The following is a 19,269-nucleotide window of genomic DNA, read 5'->3' on the forward strand; positions in this document are numbered from 1 at the left end:
GGAAACTTTGTCCCTCCTGGTAGGATTGTATATCCCATACGTCACTAGTTCATGGACTCTTGCCAATATGAAAGAAATGAATTCACCGGGTAAGTTCTTACATAAATTGTTTTTTGGGCCATTAAATCTGTTTATTAACTGCCCTTTGTCTGAGGTACAGTGATCTTTCCCAGGTATGCTTTTAGCTGTATAGCAGCTTTTGGAGCACTGCTCTCAGACGTACAATAATACAAATAACAGCAATTTTTATTGGCAGAACAGAAGTGAACACTTTAGTTCAGTTTCTCTACTCCATCTTAAAATGAAATGGTAACATGAAGTTTGGAAAAACGCCACAAGATGGCTTATCAGTAAGATCTGGAGGTATCGGTGCATTTGCACGAGTGCAAGTACTTGGTATTGGTACCGATACTAGTATCGGTGCATCCCTAGGTATAACACCCCCCCTCTCCATTTTGTGATTTTGGCAAAGCCAGTTACATGATTCCTTTAATTTCTTCCCAGGCTGCCTTTATTCGCGATGTGCTGCTTCCTGGTGAATGGGATGTATGTGTGACCTCCTATGAAATGTTGATAAAAGAGAAATCAGTATTCAAGAAGTTTAATTGGAGGTATCTAGTGATTGATGAAGCTCACAGGATAAAGAATGAAAAATCTAAGGTACTGAGTTTTCACATTTTAAAATCATTAAGGTATCAGCAATTTATCGTAGCTCACTCAAATAGTCTGTTTTGTGTGTAATTTAATGGCTTGTTGACACTTCATCTCAACAGCTTTCTGAAATTGTGAGAGAATTTAAAACTACAAATCGTTTGCTGCTTACTGGAACACCACTTCAGAATAATTTGCACGAACTGTGGGCACTTCTGAACTTTCTGTTGCCTGATGTCTTTAATTCTTCAGAGGTAAATTTTCAGCTTTTTCAATGTGTGCAAAAAGGATTTCTTAAATATTTAGTGTTGCACATTCATGTAACATCCTTGTGAAGTTTATGTAACACTACTAACCTATTTTTAGATGAATTTGAATATCTTTATGAAATAGTGTAATGAAAAAGCCCCTTATGCTTTCCATCTTGCACAAATCTAGAGCTCAATGTGTTTAATTAAACCTTTAAGTTTTTAAGAATATTTTGTTAAAGAAGGTACATTATTTAGTTTAAGAATTAACTGATGTATACAATTATTTTAGGGTGTCTGAGGTCTTCCCTGTCTTTTTTTTTTTTCACCTAGACCTATTAGAGAAAACGCAAGCTTTTTATAGAAATACATTTTAAGCATTGCAGTACATTAGTTTGCTGATCACAATGATGATATGATAAAACTTTTATTTAAACTATATCCATTTGCACCCCTATTGGTGGTTTGCCTTCAAGGGTGGCTTTATGGCTTCCCCTTTTTTCTAAAAATTTTTTTTTTTCTTTAAATTATAGGAGTTGTCTTCCAAAAAATAAAACACCTGAGATTTTCTTCCATCATAAATTTTGTATTGTTAAATGGGTATAAAATTTGGTTTTTAAATGTATATAGGTTGAGTACTATAAAATTCCCATTTAACTTTTTTTTTGTAAATCATAGTGTATCATATTCTATTATCAAAAACAATATTGATAATCAATATGGTAAGTTTTGTTTAACTATTTGATTTCCAGAGTTAAAAAATGACCTTCTTTGCTAGTAATATGATTCCTAAAATCATAAAATTTTTGTATATTATTTTAGAGGTTTATTGAACAAAAATCTTTTTTTTCTGATTAAACAATTTTGGTATTTGTTGAGTAATATTAGTAATTTTTTGACAGGACCATATACAATGTTCTGCACAGATTATTTTTTTGCCAGCTGGTTGGCATTTTAAAGTAGCCAGTATAAGCACTGTTATATAACATTTTCTTAAACTAACCAAAGCACAATATAAATGCAATAATCTAACATACATTAATTTAGCTATAATTTTATGCAACAAATATTGAAAAGAATTAGCTAATTTTAGCTTAATATTGGCTTAAATGTTAGCTGTGTGGTGTACCCATCAAATAGGACCTGAGGAGAACAATGTATACAATGAATAGTCAGTCAATTCAACATTTTATACAGTTTTTATTTTCTATATGGAACCATTTTTTTTTTTATTTAAATACCTTTTGGTGTATGATCAGCTCCATATAATAGTTTGAAACTAACTATAGCTTTCATTACTCTTTTAATACTCGAAAGAATATTATATTAAATTATATGTATTTTATTTCTGTATCGATACTAGTCCATTTGACAAATTTTCAATCTGCAAAATTTAATGCTTTCTAACAGACTATATAACATTGCAATAAACACACTATGGGCTAGATTTATCAAGCCCCTGCGGCAGCAAGTTCTCACAAGAACTTGCTCGCCGTGATTTATCAAGCAGCGGTCACTAGACCACTGCTTCCCTAACATCTTCGCCACCTCTATTGTGGCGAAATTAAATCTCCTCGGTCGAGTCCGACCGATGAGATTGTCAGCTCCTGCCCGCTCGTGATTGGCTGTGCGCGGGAAGGGGGCGGGATTGCACGCGAGCGCAAAATTGCGCTCGTGTGCAATGTTAATTACCTGCTGGTAATTTCGCCCCGCCACAGGCGAGCTGAGACGTACAGGGGCGCGTATACGTGCCCCTGTACGCCTCAGCGTTGATAAATCTAGCCCTATATGTCCACCAGGCTTAGACAATAGGGAGGGGCTGCACTGTATTCACTGACAGGTTTGGGAATCTGTGTCCTAGCTCACTGACCTTTCCGGCTTGGGTAAACTACCAACTGCTCCTGCAGACCATAGAAGGAATGGAAATCAGTTCTGCACATATTCACAGTTAAAAAAAACTTTTATTAAAAAATATGCAGCCTAATAAAAAAAAAGAGGAAATGTATTCATAGCCTACCCGCAACACATTTCTCAGCTGCATGAGCTTTTTTCTTTATGCGTATACTGAATGGAGATTGGCTACTGAGTTATATTAAAAGGATAGTCTAGTAAATAATAAACTTTCATGATTCAGATAAAGCATGAAGTTTTAAGCAAGTTTCTAATTTACTACTATTCATTTTAATTTGTTTTCTTGGTATCTTTATAAAAAAAAGGAAGAATGTAAGCTTAGGAGCCGGCCCATTTTTGGTTCATTTACATTTAGAAACCAATTCGCAAGCACTAACCAGGTGCTAAATCAAAAATGGTCTGGCTCCTAAGCTTACATTCTTGTCTTTTTAAATAAAGATACCAAAAAAAAAAGAAAAGTTGATAATAAGAGTAAATTGGAAAGTTGCTTTAGACTGCATGCTCTATCTGAATCATGAAAGATTTTTTAATTAGCAGTATATATGTGATGAAATGGCTCATGCAGCTGAGAAATGGGTTGTGGTTCTGCTATATTTGAGGGTTAGAATACATTCCTTTTATTGTGGTCTCTATTTTTTAATGTTTTTAACGGAATTCAATGATGTCCATCCTATGTTGTGGGGGTGCAATGGGTAGTTTTCCCAAGCTGGAGATCACTGAGCTGGGACATTGCAGATATGAATAGGCCTTTTTCTTTTAAGCTTAAAGGGACGGTCAACACCAAAATTTTTGTTTAAAAAGATAGAAAATCCCTTTCTTTTTAAGGACACAATGAGTCCACGGATCATCTTAATTACTAATGGGAATACCTCTCCTGCCCTGCAGGAGACGCCAAAGAGCACCAAAGCAAAGCTGTTAAATAGCTCCTCCCTTCCCTCCCACTCAAGTAATTCTCTTTGCCTACGTTAAGTGCAAGGAGGTGGTAAATTAGATGTTAGAAAAAGATTGTTCAATCAAGAGTTTATTTTTTTTAAAGTAGTACAAGATTGTGATGCTTTATTCTGGGGTGTAGCCGTAGTCCATATAAGTCTCTTCAGTAGAGCAATGGTGGCTTTAGAGCAATGGGAACAGGTGGGACATAATTCTCACTGCGCCTTCTATATCTAATGCTGCCCTAATCTTGATAACCTAAGTAAGATGACTCAGGCTTTATCTTTCTCCACAGGACTATGTGAGGGAGAGGACCCCTCAATCCTGCTGAGCTGCCCTGCTGTCAGGCAGATTTTAAAGGTAAGTGCTGATTTTTATTCTGAGTCAGTAAACAAAGATCTCAGAGGAAGTGGAGCACTTTATCTAATTTGGGAAATAACTCCTATATATAAAAGGAGGGGATTTCAGTGACAGCACATTATTAGCAGGCACTGGGGCTGAGGAGACTGATAGGTGGCTTTATCTATGGGGGGCCTTTTATCACTTGGGCTGAGGATTATGACTCAGTGGAAGGTGCAATATTGTGATGACATATATTTGTGCAAGACTGTGATCTAGAATGCGGTAGCCAAATGTGCCCCCAGGTTTGTTAAAGGTTGTTGGCTCCCAGTGGCGTAGTTGTTAAAACAGATATGGCGACCGGGAGCTTGATTGTTTCGCCCAGGATGGGCGGAGCTTTATGTGGCGCTAGTTTGGGCTGCCTTTCATCTTTCCAATTCAGATTACCGAAGTGATTCCGGACAGAGATACAGCTGCGTTCCGGACCTTTTGGTAACCAAATTGTACACGGTTTTAGAAAGTCTCTACTAAGCACATTACTTCATGTTCCCATATAAGTGGGACCGGATAACGCCATAGCTTCGTTCCAGATTTTTTTATCCGTTTTATAAGCAGTAATGTGTTTTATGTTAAATCCTTCTGTACATGAAATAAAGTTTGGGTATTTTAGCTTTATTACCTTCCTTTGTTACTTGAGGAGGTTCTAGCTACCTTGGGCGACCCCGACTAGTCTATCCTAGAGAGTCCAGTAAGTTACAAGGAATTGGAGAGACCTTTTCTCCATCCCCTATATTTAAGATGTTTCCTATAGCTGACTTGGTTAAGGAGGCTTGGCAAACGGTCCCTAGGGTGGAAGAGAACTACTTTACCAGGGGTCAGCAACCTTCGGCTCCCAGATGTTTTGGAACTACATTTTCCACAATGCTGAGACACTCTTTTGGCTATCTGAGCATCATGGGAAATGTAGTTACAAAACATCTGGGAGCTGAAGGTTGCTGACCCCTGTACTATACCCTTATAGGATAGTTGTGTTTTCAAAGGTCCTATGGACAAAATTAGTAATGGTATGTACACCAGGTCTTACAATGGCAACCAGCTGTGTACTTTGCTACCGTCACTAGTGTGGCGGCATATTGGTTTCATGCGTTGTCTGATGCTACTAGGTCAGAAACACTCCTGGATGAAATCCAGGATAGGATAAAATCTTTATTATGAATTCTTCCCTTCAAGTTATCAAACTGGGAGCAAAGATTTCAGGTCTCTCGGTTCCAGCTCAGAGCTTTATGGTTAAAGCATTACGCTGCGGAGTATGCTCGAAGTCTAAGCTTTTTGCAATTCCTTACAAGGGGAAGACCTTGTTGGGACCTGGCTTGGCAGAAATAATCTTATATTATGCGAGGTAGGAGTTTCCTTCTCCCTCAGGATTCGGCCTCCAAGCAGAAACAGTCTAAACCTTCATGGTGACCCTATTTGTCTTGGAATAAGGGAATCATTCCTAGATGCCAGCTATGACTTGGGTTTGAGATATTTCGGATCCCGGGGCATTAGCACTAGTGTCCCAGGGATATGAGAGTTCAAAAGTTTTCCTCCCAGAGGCAGTTTTCTGCTTTCGAGAAAACCCGCTGGGGAATTGGCTCAAATGGTAGAGCGCTTGCTTAGCATACGAGAGGTAGCGGGATCGAAGCCCACACTCTTAAGCTGTAGACCAGACAAAGAGGCGTTTCTACACTGTAAGAGACCTCTCCCACATGGGAGTGATAGTTCCTGTTCTGAATCAGGAACAGTCTGGGATTTTTTTCAATCTTTTTGTGGTTCCCAAAAAAGGGAGGGAACCTTGAGGTCCATTTTAGATCTCAGGAGTCTTAACAAATTCCTCAGAGTACTGCCCTTCAAGATGGAAGCTATTAGTTCCATTCTCCCTTTGGTCCAGGAGGGTTAACTTATGACAACTGTTGATTTAAAGGACATGTACCTGCAGGTTACCATTTTTTGGGACCATCACATGTTCTTAAGGTTTGCCTTTCTGGACAAACACTTTCATGGCTCTGCTCTTCAGTCTTGCCACAGCTCCCAGAAAATTCTCAAAGATTCTGGGATTTCTGTTGGAGGTGTTCAGTTATGGGCATTGCAGTGCACCTTATCTGGATGACATCCTAGTACAGGTACCATCCTTATAACAATCGATCCCACACAGAATTGCTGTTATTCTTCCTTCCATCTCTCGGATGGAAGGTGAATTTGGAAAAAAATTCCTTAGTCCCAATAACAAGGGTGACATTTTCTTGGGAATCATTATAGATTCCTTAACAATAAGGTTTTTTTTGACAGAGGTCAGGAATTCAAAGATCTTCGATACTTGTCTAGTTCTTCAGTCCACTCCTCGGTCATCAGTGGCTCAGTCATGGAGGTAATCGGGCTGATGGTGGCGGCAAGGGACATCATCCCGATTTCTCGGTTCCACCTCAGTCCTCTGCTGTTATCCATGCTCAGGCAATGGAAAGGAGATTATGGAGACTTGTCTCTTCGAATACTACTATAGTAGGAGACAAGGGATTCTCTTCAATGGGAGTTGTCTCTGGATCATATTTCTCAGGGTGGGTGATTGTGAGAACTGACCCTAGCTTGCTAGGAAGGGGAACAGTCAGTCTCCCTAAGGGCTCAGGGAGTTTGGACTCTGAGTCTGTTCTTTGTTCTTCCTATGAACATTATGGAACTGAGCGACTTTTAATGCTCTTCTGACCTGGCTCCAGTTAGCTTCGGTCCAGTTTATCAGATCCCAATCGGATACCATAACTTCAGTGACTTACATCATTCATCAGGGAGGAACGAGGAGCTCCTTATCGATGACAGTGGTAACCAAAATAATTCAGTGGACAGATCTTGCTGTCTGTTGGCGATCCACATTCTGGGGGTGGACAACTGGGAGGCAGACTTCTTGAGCAGGCAGACCCTTCTTCCGGGGGAGTAAGAGCTCCATCTGGTAGTGGTTTCTCAGCCTGATTCTCAGATGGGGTTAGCCGGAATTGGACCTCATGGCATATCGACAGAATGCCAAGCTTCCAAGGTACGGGTCGAGGTTCAGGGACCTTCAGGCAGTACTGAATAAATTCCCTGGCTGTACTTTGGACCTTCAGGATAGCATATCTATTTTCTCTGTTTTGCTCCGGCTTTGCCTCGCAGGATTTTGTATGCAACTCTGGTGGACATGGCATCTTTGCTACCCTGGAAACTTATGTGAGGAAGGATCTTCTAATTCAAGGTATCTTCCTTCACCCAAATCTAGTTTTCTCTTAAAGGGCCACTGTAAGTAAATATTTTCTATGCCTGTTACTAACTACCCCAAATACGCTTTTTATCAATAGCATTTCATTAACATATCTCTACCGTATATCAGAAATCTTGTCTGCAAATTTAATTGTTTTCCAAACCCACTCCGTGGGTATCCTTTGCTCTGTACCAATCCGTTTACAATACCTAGGTTTCAAAATGGTGCTTTAAACACAGTTATTGGTTTAAGTATTTTGAACACTCAGTGCTGAAAATAGTGGGCAGGATAACGTGACATCAACGGCAAATAAAAGATATAACTTTTAGAACGTTATGAAATTTCGTTTTGGAGAAAATATAGGTCAGTAGGTTTTAATTAATGTTTATTAAAGTGATGGTAAATCTAACTATAGTTGAGTTAATATTTTAGAAGTATTACTTAATATAAGCACAGTGATGCTTTTGTTTTTTTTAAATTTACTTTTTTTCTTTTAAAATTTTCATTTATAAATGCGCCCCGTTACCTGTTCCCTGACTGCCTCCCTGTTAGAATTTCAGAAATCTTTTTGACAGGTGCATCATCCAATCGGGACTGCACCATACGCCCTATGTAAATCTAGTATTAGCACGCTCCCGTGCTTGGAGTTTTCAATGGCATCAGCAGAACTTCAATTGCGCAAGTTCAGTTGCAGCCACGATCTCGCCGCTGCTTATAGTAAAACACTACATTACCCTGTCAGTATCGTTTACAGCAGCGCAGAAGACTAAAGAATCCCCCCATGAGCCGCCCCCCCCCCCAACGTGCTTATTATCTAAGTACCAGCAAATAAAAGTGCTATTAAATTAAAAATTATTACTGCACCGTTTAAACTTTTCACCAAGCAGTGACAGGGTAATGTAGTGTGTTACTATAAGCAGCGGCGAGATTGTGGCTGCAATTGCACTTGCGCAGTTGAAGCTCTGCTGATGCCATTGAAAACTCCAAGCACGGGAGCGTGCTAATACCAGATTTACATAGGGCGTATGGTGCAGTCCCGATTGGATGATGCCCCTGTCAATCAGAGATTTCTGAAATTCTAACAGGGAGGCAGTCAGGGAACAGGTAACGGAGTGCATTTATAAATGAAAATTTTATAAGAAAAAAAGTATATTTAAAAAACAAAACAAAAGCATCACTGTGCTTATATTAAGTAATACTTCTAAAATATTAACTCAACTATAGTTAGGTTTACCATCACTTTAACTTTAATATGTTAGTTGTTTAGCTTAAAAATTATAACAGAAAGTAATCCTTTAAGCTGGCTGCTTGGAAGTTGAACGCTTAATTTGATCCAAGCAGGGTTTTTCTGACTCGGTCATAGAGACCATGATTCAGGCTCGTAAACCTGTAACTAGAAAGATTTATAAGATATGGAGTAAATATCTATTGGTGTGATTCCAAGGTCTACTCTTGGAGTTGAGTTAGGATTCCTAGAATTTTGTCATTTCTCCAAGAGGGTTTGGAGAAAGGATTATCGACAAGTTCCCTAAAGGGTCAATTTCTTCTGTTAAGTGTGATCAGTCCACGGGTCATCATTACTTCTGGGATATTACTCCTCCCCAACAGGAAGTGCAAGAGGAATCACCCAGCAGAGCTGCATATAGCTCCTCCCCTCTACGTCACTCCCAGTCATTCTCTTGCACCCAACGACTAGATAGGATGTGTGAGAGGACTATGGTGATTATACTTAGTTTTATATCTTCAATCAAAAGTTTGTTATTTTAAAATAGCACCGGAGTGTGTTATTATCTCTCTGGCAGAGTTTGAAGAAGAATCTACCAGAGTTTTTGCTATGATTTTAGCCGGAGTAGTTAAGATCATATTGCTGTTTCTCGGCCATCTGAGGAGAGGTAAACTTCAAATCAGGGGACAGCGGGCAGATGAATCTGCATAGAGGTATGTAGCAGCTTTTATTTTCTGACAATGGAATTGATGAGAAAATCCTGCCATACCGATATAATGTCATGTATGTATACTTTACACTTCAGTATTCTGGGGAATGGTACTTCACTAGAATTACACTGTAAGAAGTACATAAAGCTGTTTAATAACTAGAAATTATGTTTAACGTTTTTGCTGGAATGTAAAATCGTTTTCATTTGCTGAGGTACTGAGTGAATAAATGTTTGGGCACTATTTTTCCAGTTGGCAGTTGCTTAATCTTTTTTCTGACAGTTTCTGTTCTCTCTCACTACTGTGTGTGAGGGGGAGGGGCCGTTTTTTGGCGCTTTTGCTACGCATCAGATATTTCAGTCAGCATCTCATTTTATTTCCTGCATGATCCGGTTCATCTCTACAGAGATCAGGGGTCTTCAAAACTTATTTTGAGGGAGGTAATTTCTCTCAGCAGAGCTGTGAGAATTATAGTTGACTGGGATAAAAAACGTTTATTCTGTAATTGTTTCCTGCTTTCAGAATTTATCTTTGCTAATGGGATTAAACCTTTGCTAAAGTTGTGTTGTTTAAAAGGATTGGGGCTATAACTGTTTCAATTTATTAATTTTCAACTGTCATAGATATTCTGTGCTTCTTAAAGGCACAGTACGTTTTTAATATTATTCTAATTGAATTGTATTTCCAAGTTGCAAGTTTATTTGCTAGTGTGTTAAACATGTCTGATTCAGAGGATGATACCTGTGTCATTTGTTGCAATGCCAAAGTGGAGCCCAATAGAAATTTATGTACTAACTGTATTGATGCTACTTTAAATAAAAGTCAATCTGTACAAATTGAACAAATTTCACCAAACAACGAGGGGAGAGTTATGCCGACTAACTCGCCTCACGTGTCAGTACCTGCATCTCCCGCTCAGAGGGAGGTGCGTGATATTGTAGCGCCGAGTACATCTGGGCGGCCATTACAAATCACATTACAGGATATGGCTACTGTTATGACTGAAGTTTTGGCTAAATTACCAGAACTAAGAGGTAAGCGTGATCACTCTGGGGTGAGAACAGAGTGCGCTGATAATATTAGGGCCATGTCAGACACTGCGTCACAGGTGGCAGAACATGAGGACGGAGAACTTCATTCTGTGGGTGACGGTTCTGATCCAAACAGACTGGATTCAGATATTTCAAATTTTAAATTTAAACTGGAAAACCTCCGCGTATTACTAGGGGAGGTGTTAGCGGCTCTGAATGATTGTAACACAGTTGCAATACCAGAGAAAATGTGTAGGTTGGATAAATATTTTGCGGTACCGACGAGTACTGAGGTTTTTCCTATACCTAAGAGACTTACTGAAATTGTTACTAAGGAGTGGGATAGACCCGGTGTGCCGTTCTCACCCCCTCCGATATTTAGAAAAATGTTTCCAATAGACGCCACCACAAGGGACTTATGGCAAACGGTCCCTAAGGTGGAGGGAGCAGTTTCTACCTTAGCTAAGCGTACCACTATCCCGGTGGAGGATAGCTGTGCTTTTTCAGATCCAATGGATAAAAAGTTAGAGGGTTACCTTAAGAAAATGTTTGTTCAACAAGGTTTTATATTGCAACCCCTTGCATGCATTGCGCCGATCACGACTGCAGCGGCATTCTGGATTGAGTCTCTGGAAGAGAACATTAGTTCAGTTACTCTGGACGACATTACGGACAGGCTTAGAGTCCTTAAACTAGCTAATTCATTCATTTCGGAGGCCGTAGTACATCTTACTAAACTTACGGCGAAGAATTCAGGATTCGCCATTCAGGCACGCAGGGCGCTGTGGCTAAAATCCTGGTCAGCTGATGTTACTTCTAAGTCTAAATTGCTTAATATACCTTTCAAAGGGCAGACCTTATTCGGGCCCGGGTTGAAAGAGATTATCGCTGACATTACAGGAGGTAAAGGCCATGCCCTGCCTCAGGACAAAGCTAAGGCTAGACAGTCTAATTTTCGTTCCTTTCGTAATTTCAAAGCAGGAGCAGCATCAACTTCCTCTGCACCAAAACAGGAAGGAGCTGTTGCTCGCTACAGGCAAGGCTGGAAACCTAACCAGTCCTGGAACAAGGGCAAGCAGACCAGGAAACCTGCTGCTGCCCCTAAAACAGCATGAATTGAGGGCCCCCGATCCGGGATCGGATCTAGTGGGGGGCAGACTTTCTCTCTTCGCCCAGGCTTGGGCAAGAGATGTCCAGGATCCCTGGGCGCTAGAGATAATATCTCAGGGATACCTTCTGGACTTCAAATACTCTCCTCCAAGAGAGAGATTTCATCCGTCAAGGTTGTCAACAATCCAGACAAAGAAAGAGGCGTTTCTACGCTGCGTACAAGAGCTCCTGTTAATGGGAGTAATCCATCCAGTTCCACGATCGGAACAGGGACAGGGGTTTTACTCAAATCTGTTTGTGGTTCCCAAAAAAGAGGGAACTTTCAGACCAATCCTGGACTTAAAGATCCTAAACAAATTCCTAAGAGTTCCATCGTTCAAGATGGAGACTATTCGGACAATTTTACCTATGATCCAAGAGGGTCAGTACATGACCACTGTAGATTTAAAAGATGCTTACCTTCACATACCGATTCACAAAGATCATTACCGGTACCTAAGGTTTGCCTTCCTAGACAGGCATTACCAGTTTGTGGCTCTTCCATTCGGATTGGCTACAGCTCCAAGAATCTTCACAAAGGTTCTGGGTGCTCTTCTGGCGGTACTGAGACCGCGGGGAATCTCGGTAGCTCCATACCTAGACGACATTCTGATACAAGCTTCAAGCTTTCAAACTGCCAAGTCTCATACAGAGTTAGTACTGGCATTTCTAAGGTCACATGGATGGAAGGTGAACGAAAAGAAAAGTTCACTCGTTCCACTCACAAGAGTTCCCTTCCTGGGGACTCTTATAGATTCTGTAGAAATGAAGATTTACCTGACAGAGGACAGGCTAACAAGACTTCAAAGTGCTTGCCGCACCCTTCATTCCATTCAACACCCGTCAGTGGCTCAATGCATGGAGGTAATCGGCTTAATGGTAGCGGCAATGGACATAGTACCCTTTGCACGCTTACACCTCAGACCACTGCAACTGTGCATGCTAAGTCAGTGGAATGGGGATTACTCAGACTTATCCCCTTCTCTGAATCTGGATCAAGAGACCAGAAATTCTCTTCTATGGTGGCTTTCTCGGCCACATCTGTCCAGGGGGATGCCATTCAGCAGACCAGACTGGACAATTGTAACAACAGACGCCAGCCTTCTAGGTTGGGGTGCCGTCTGGAATTCTCTGAAGGCTCAGGGACAATGGAGTCAGGAGGAGAGTCTCCTGCCAATAAACATTCTGGAATTGAGAGCAGTTCTCAATGCCCTCCTGGCTTGGCCCCAGTTGACAACTCGGGGGTTCATCAGGTTTCAGTCGGACAACATCACGACTGTAGCTTACATCAACCATCAGGGAGAGACAAGAAGCTCCCTAGCTATGATGGAAGTATCAAAGATAATTCGCTGGGCAGAGTCTCACTCTTGCCACCTGTCAGCAATCCACATCCCGGGAGTGGAGAACTGGGAGGCGGATTTCTTAAGTCGTCAGACTTTTCATCCGGGGGAGTGGGAACTCCATCCGGAGGTCTTTGCCCAAATACTTCGACGTTGGGGCAAACCAGAGATAGATCTCATGGCGTCTCGACAGAACGCCAAGCTTCCTCGTTACGGGTCCAGATCCAGGGATCCAGGAGCAGTCCTGATAGATGCCCTGACAGCACCTTGGGACTTCAGGATGGCTTACGTGTTTCCACCCTTCCCGATGCTTCCTCGATTGATTGCCAGAATCAAACAAGAGAGAGCATCAGTGATTCTAATAGCACCTGCGTGGCCACGCAGGACTTGGTATGCAGACCTGGTGGACATGTCATCCTGTCCACCTTGGTCTCTACCTCTGAAACAGGACCTTCTGATACAGGGTCCCTTCAAACATCAAAATCTAACTTCTCTGAAGCTGACTGCTTGGAAATTGAACGCTTGATTTTATCAAGACGTGGGTTTTCTGAGTCAGTTATTGATACCTTAATACAGGCTAGGAAGCCTGTTAGCAGAAAGATTTACCATAAGATATGGCGTAAATACCTATATTGGTGTGAATCCAAAGGTTACTCTTGGAGTAAGGTTAGGATTCCTAGGATATTGTCTTTTCTACAAGAAGGTTTAGAAAAGGGTTTGTCTGCTAGTTCATTAAAGGGACAGATCTCAGCTCTGTCCATTCTGTTACACAAACGTCTGTCAGAAGTTCCTGACGTCCAGGCTTTTTGTCAGGCTTTGGCCAGGATTAAGCCTGTGTTTAAAACTGTTGCTCCACCTTGGAGTTTAAACCTTGTTCTTAATGTTTTACAGGGCGTTCCGTTTGAACCCCTTCATTCCATTGATATAAAGTTGTTATCTTGGAAAGTTCTATTTTTAATGGCTATTTCCTCAGCTCGAAGAGTCTCTGAATTATCAGCCTTACATTGTGATTCTCCTTATTTGATTTTTCATTCGGATAAGGTAGTTCTGCGTACTAAACCTGGGTTCTTACCTAAGGTAGGGACTAACAGGAATATCAATCAAGAGATTGTTGTTCCTTCCTTGTGCCCAAATCCTTCTTCGAAGAAGGAACGTCTACTACACAACCTGGATGTAGTCCGTGCTCTAAAATTTTACTTACAGGCAACTAAGGAATTTCGACAAACGTCTTCTCTGTTTGTCGTTTACTCTGGGCAGAGGAGAGGTCAAAAAGCTTCTGCTACCTCTTTCTTTTTGGCTTCGTAGCATAATTCGTTTAGCTTATGAGACTGCTGGACAGCAGCCTCCTGAAAGAATTACAGCTCATTCTACTAGAGCTGTGGCTTCCACTTGGGCCTTCAAGAATGAGGCCTCTGTTGAGCAGATTTGCAAGGCTGCAACTTGGTCTTCGCTCCATACTTTTTCCAAATTTTACAAATTTGACACTTATGCTTCATCGGAGGCTATTTTTGGGAGAAAGGTTCTTCAGGCAGTGGTTCCTTCTGTATAAAGAGCCTGCCTATCCCTCCCGTCATCCGTGTACTTTTGCTTTGGTATTGGTATCCCAGAAGTAATGATGACCCGTGGACTGATCACACTTAACAGAAGAAAACATAATTTATGCTTACCTGATAAATTCCTTTCTTCTGTAGTGTGATCAGTCCACGGCCCGCCCTGTTTTTAAGGCAGGTAAATATTTTTTAATTTATACTCCAGTCACCACTTCACCCTTGGCTTTTCCTTTCTCGTTGGTCCTTGGTCGAATGACTGGGAGTGACGTAGAGGGGAGGAGCTATATGCAGCTCTGCTGGGTGAATCCTCTTGCACTTCCTGTTGGGGAGGAGTAATATCCCAGAAGTAATGATGACCCGTGGACTGATCACACTACAGAAGAAAGGAATTTATCAGGTAAGCATAAATTATGTTTTTCTGCCTTATCTATTTTGTTTCACATACGTCTGGCAGATGTTCCAGATATACTATCTTTTGTCAGGCCTTGGTCAGGATCAGGCCAGTGTTCAAATCAGTTACTCCTCCATGGAGTTTGAATTTAGTCCTTAAGGTTCTTCAAGGGGCTCCGTTTGATCCTATGTATTCCTTAGATATTAAATTGTTATCTTGGAAAGTTTTATTTCTTGTTGCTTTTTCTTCTGCTCGCAGTGTCTCAGAGCTCTCGACATTGCAGTATGAGTCACCTTACCTTATTTTTAATTCTGATAAGGTAGTTTTGCGTACTAAATTAGTATTTCTTCCTACAGTAGGTTTAGCTTTTAACTAAGAATAGCAAGAGAACAAAGCAAAATTGGTGCTAAAAGTAAATTGGAAAGTTGTTTAAAATTACATTCATAAGTTGTTGTGTTTTGGGGGGGGGGGACTTAACTGTCCCTGTAAGGTAGCTTAAATCCCCCAAATAAGAATATGATCCATATAGATTTATCAATTAAGTTTGTTTTATCTGAAAGTAAGCAAATGATCATCTAAATTAACATTTTTATCTTATAGATTTTTTATTTTTTTAGATTTCCATTCTTTTTTCATTGTTTGACTGACTTGAACCATTCCTCTATTTATTTTTTAATTATAGGAATATTTTAGAGAAACCTAGTATAAAGTCTTGGTTTCCTTTTAATTGGTAAAAATACAAGTAACTTATTATTAATTTGCTAATATTTACACATCATTTTCAATGCTAATAAAGGATTTTGTAGATGGTCTTTCTCATCTCTGAGGGAATCTTTTTCATGTGAAATTGGGGTAACCTATTTAGGGAGCATGTCTTTAGAATATCATATTCCAACATAACGAACGCATTGTCTCTTTTCTATAAGCCATTCCTAACTGTTTTGCCAGTATTGTCAAGTGAAAGTTTTGTTTGATAACCTACAATTTTGTAATTTTAAATGTAATTCTAAATGTAACTGGTTTTCAACTTTTAAGCGTATGTTCGCATTTTTCCCCTCAACCAAACAAGTGCAAAATCGCAAAAATAAGATATATGTTGTGATCAAAATATATGAAATTATTTAACAATGTGGAGCACCTGAAATAAAGCAATAGGTCCAGCACAAGTCAGCAGTTCATATATAAAAAGCAAAGTGCACGGCAGCCAGAGGGTCCTGCTCACCTCCAATATGTAAATCCAAAGGCAAAAGACAAATGGCTCCAGCACATAAAAGTGGAAAAACCTTTGAGGTGTCATCATGAAAAGACAGCAACGTTTCGGGTAACAATTCTTATACCTGATTTGTATGTGAAGCCTACTTATCGTAATACATTACTTCAGTATAACAGCTATCATTCAAAGAAAGTTTTCTCTTCTATTCCCAAAAGCCAATTTATCAGAGCTATCAGAAATGTGCAAGACAAGGAGGATATGCAAGGCACTAGACTTGAGGAAATGGCTGACAAATTTATTGAAAGAGGGTATCCCCATGTATGATTACTAGGTGTAAAAATGAAGTTTTACATGATACAAAGGTAAAGATAAAGACACTAAACTTGTTATTTTCTCTTCTGAGTTTAATACACACAGTGATCATATTGCCAATATTATAAAGAAACACTGGTATCTTTTGGGAAAGTTTAACCCTCATATACCTGAATTTAAAGTCCCCCCCATGCACTCCTATAGAAGAGTTCAAAACATTAGGGACACTTTAGTTAAGGCTGACATAGGTGGCACTAACACCAACAGAATTACCTATCTTACAACTCCTAAGAGGTTCATACCCCTGTCTTCATTCTGCACAATGTAATGCAATGATAAAAGGTAAACACATAGCACAAACTAATGATAGAAAAAATCGGGAAATTAATGGTTATTACACTTGTGATACAGATTTTGTGGTTTACCTTTTAAAATGCCCTTGTGGGAGGGGCTATGTAGGGGAAACGACACGCCCCATCAGAGATGGGATTAGTGGACATAAATCCTCAATTAGTTGCCAAGATAGAACGCTCCCAGTCTCTTCCCATTTTTTAGAAATGGGACACACTGTCAGTCAACTCAGGTTCCAAATAATCAATCATATTCCAAAACTTAGGAGAGGGGGTAATAGGGAATTTGAATTAAAAAAGAGAGGTATGGTGGATTCATCTTAAAACTCTGCATCCTGTAGGTCTGAACAGAGATTATGATCTCCATTTGTTTTTATAAATTATAGTTTTTCACATTTATATAAATATTTAAAATTTTGGATCTCATGATCGAAATATGCATCATGGCTCATGTGTTTAACTTTACCTATGTGCTTAACATTTTCTAACTTTGAAGAAAAAATGTTGTTTAAATGTTCACTATGAGTAATGTATGAACTTATCCTGTAGATGGCAGTAGAAACATTTACATTTGGTTAACTTATGGAGTTAATATGTTTGCAATTAAGGTATTCAGCCTATTTAAAGCTGTGTTGCATAGCAATCCATAGCATGATTAAGGGTCTGTTACTCGAAACGTTGCTGTCTTTTCATGATGACACCTCAAAGTTTTTTCCACTTTTATGAAACGGTGCTGGAGCCATTTGTCTTTTTCATTTGGATTTACATATTGGAGGTGAGCAGGACCCTCTGGCTGTCGTGCACTTTGCTATTTATTTATGAACTGCTGATTTGTGCTGGACCAATTTCTTGTTTTGTGTACCATTTTTCCTGTGGAGGTCTCAAGCACAGTATATATATATAATGGAGTTGCCAAATGAAGGTTTGGATGTTTTTTCATACACGGATGTTGATGCCTCTAGGATCACAGCCCTTGCAAGAGGCTCAAGGGAATTCCTAAGAGACACAGCCAACACTAATATGTCAAAAAATTGGGGAAAAAGCACGCAAGAAACAGCTGTCCTATGAGCTACACAGCACCACCCTGGCTGAATATTTTAGGGTAAGGCGGATTCCAAGAGGATTGAGAATCAAATTAAGACCTACCATTATGGCCAATATCGAAAAGTACCGGAAGAGATTTGAATGCATTTTGAATAAACATTCTTTTGACATCATTGTCTGGACAGTTGAATGCTTGCAGGAAGAAATGGATAAGCAAAAAGTCCTGATCACTGAATGTGAACTTCTAAATACCCATTTCTCCATGGAAGATTTACAGAATATCAAACTAGAGGTTAACTAGCTTCTGGATGATTATCAGAAAGAATTAAAAGAAATCAAAAGACAAAATTTTTCCAGAGATTACCAGCATGATCAAGTCTATAGGTGGTCACATGATGGTCGCAGCCATGACGTCATGTGGAAGCGACAGGGCAGAGGTGGTGGAGCAATGGGAAATTCACCCTCCAGCTCATCTGAAGATTTTTTCAGTTCCGGCACAGAAAACGATACCGGAGGGGAGGAAAGAAACACCGGGCCCAGTGGAGACACTCGTTCACAGTGGAGCAGTGCAAGGAACAAGCAACCGCAAAGGGGAAAGAGAAAAGTAACCAATTAAATCCAAGGTACTCACAACGGTCTCCCTGATCTAAACACCTATGAACTGTTTGCACAAACCCCAGTAGATTCGATACAAATGGATAATACTAACCCTGATATGTTGAACCATAATAGTAATGTGGTCATTAATATTTCTAAACATACACTAACCTAGGATGAATATTATGTAAGGGATTATCTTTTTGTCCCACAAGTTTTGTGAGTGAATTCACTGTTGAAAAAGATCTGTATAGGTTTTTTCGTTCCTTAAAATTAAAGGCACATTTTGGCAATGAAAATGATGGTATGGTTGATAATATATCTACTGATATTGACAATGCAATGTTTAATTTAAAGTCTCTCTTAAATTAAAAAACAGATCTAATTTTGTTCCAAGTTCTACTAACCCAGGGGTTGAGACATTCATAAAATTTGTTCAGAATGATGTTAAGGATTTGTTGTCTCAAAAGAAGATCAAACAAAAAAGTAATATTACCTATGGTGAAAGACAGGCACTTAAAGATTTGACTAAGAATGAAAACATTACCATTAAAAATGCAGACAAGGGTGGGGCGGTTGTTGTATTAGACACTGAGTATTATGTACAAGAAATATTAGGTCAGCTATCTGATGGTGGTATCTATCGGGTTTTAGATGGTGATCCGTTAATGGAGATTAAGAAAGAAATAAAAATTGTGGTGGATACCGCTTTAAAGAATAACATTATTTCAAAAGATCTTGCAAAGTTCTTAATTAAAACTGACCCTATTACCTCCCGTCTTTTATACACTACCTAAACTTCACAAAAATCACAATACCCCCCCCCCCTCAGGTAGACCAATTGTCGCTAGTACAGACTCTGTATTTTCCCACATTGCCATATTTGTAGATAAAATTCTCAACCCTATTGCGTCCAAACAAGTTTCTTTCCTGAAAGATACAGGTGATTTATTAGAAAAACTCTTGCATTTCAGATGTGGGGAATAACCTCTTCATTAGATGTTGTGAGACTT

The 19,269-nt window shown here is 39.8% G+C and overlaps 1 protein-coding gene across 1 annotated transcript in view; it reads left to right on the plus strand.

The window, feature by feature from the left end:
• SMARCA5 (SWI/SNF related, matrix associated, actin dependent regulator of chromatin, subfamily a, member 5) overlaps nt 1-19,269 on the plus strand; it is a gene marked incomplete in the record, with an annotated part of 249,902 nt that overhangs the window by 63,660 nt on the left and 166,973 nt on the right. The window contains 2 exon segments of the mRNA XM_053700211.1: nt 505-660; nt 774-905. Of these exon segments, the coding sequence (XP_053556186.1) occupies nt 505-660; nt 774-905 (288 nt within the window).

Source organism: Bombina bombina, chromosome 2, assembly GCF_027579735.1.
Source record: "Bombina bombina isolate aBomBom1 chromosome 2, aBomBom1.pri, whole genome shotgun sequence".
Lineage (NCBI taxonomy): Eukaryota > Metazoa > Chordata > Amphibia > Anura > Bombinatoridae > Bombina > Bombina bombina.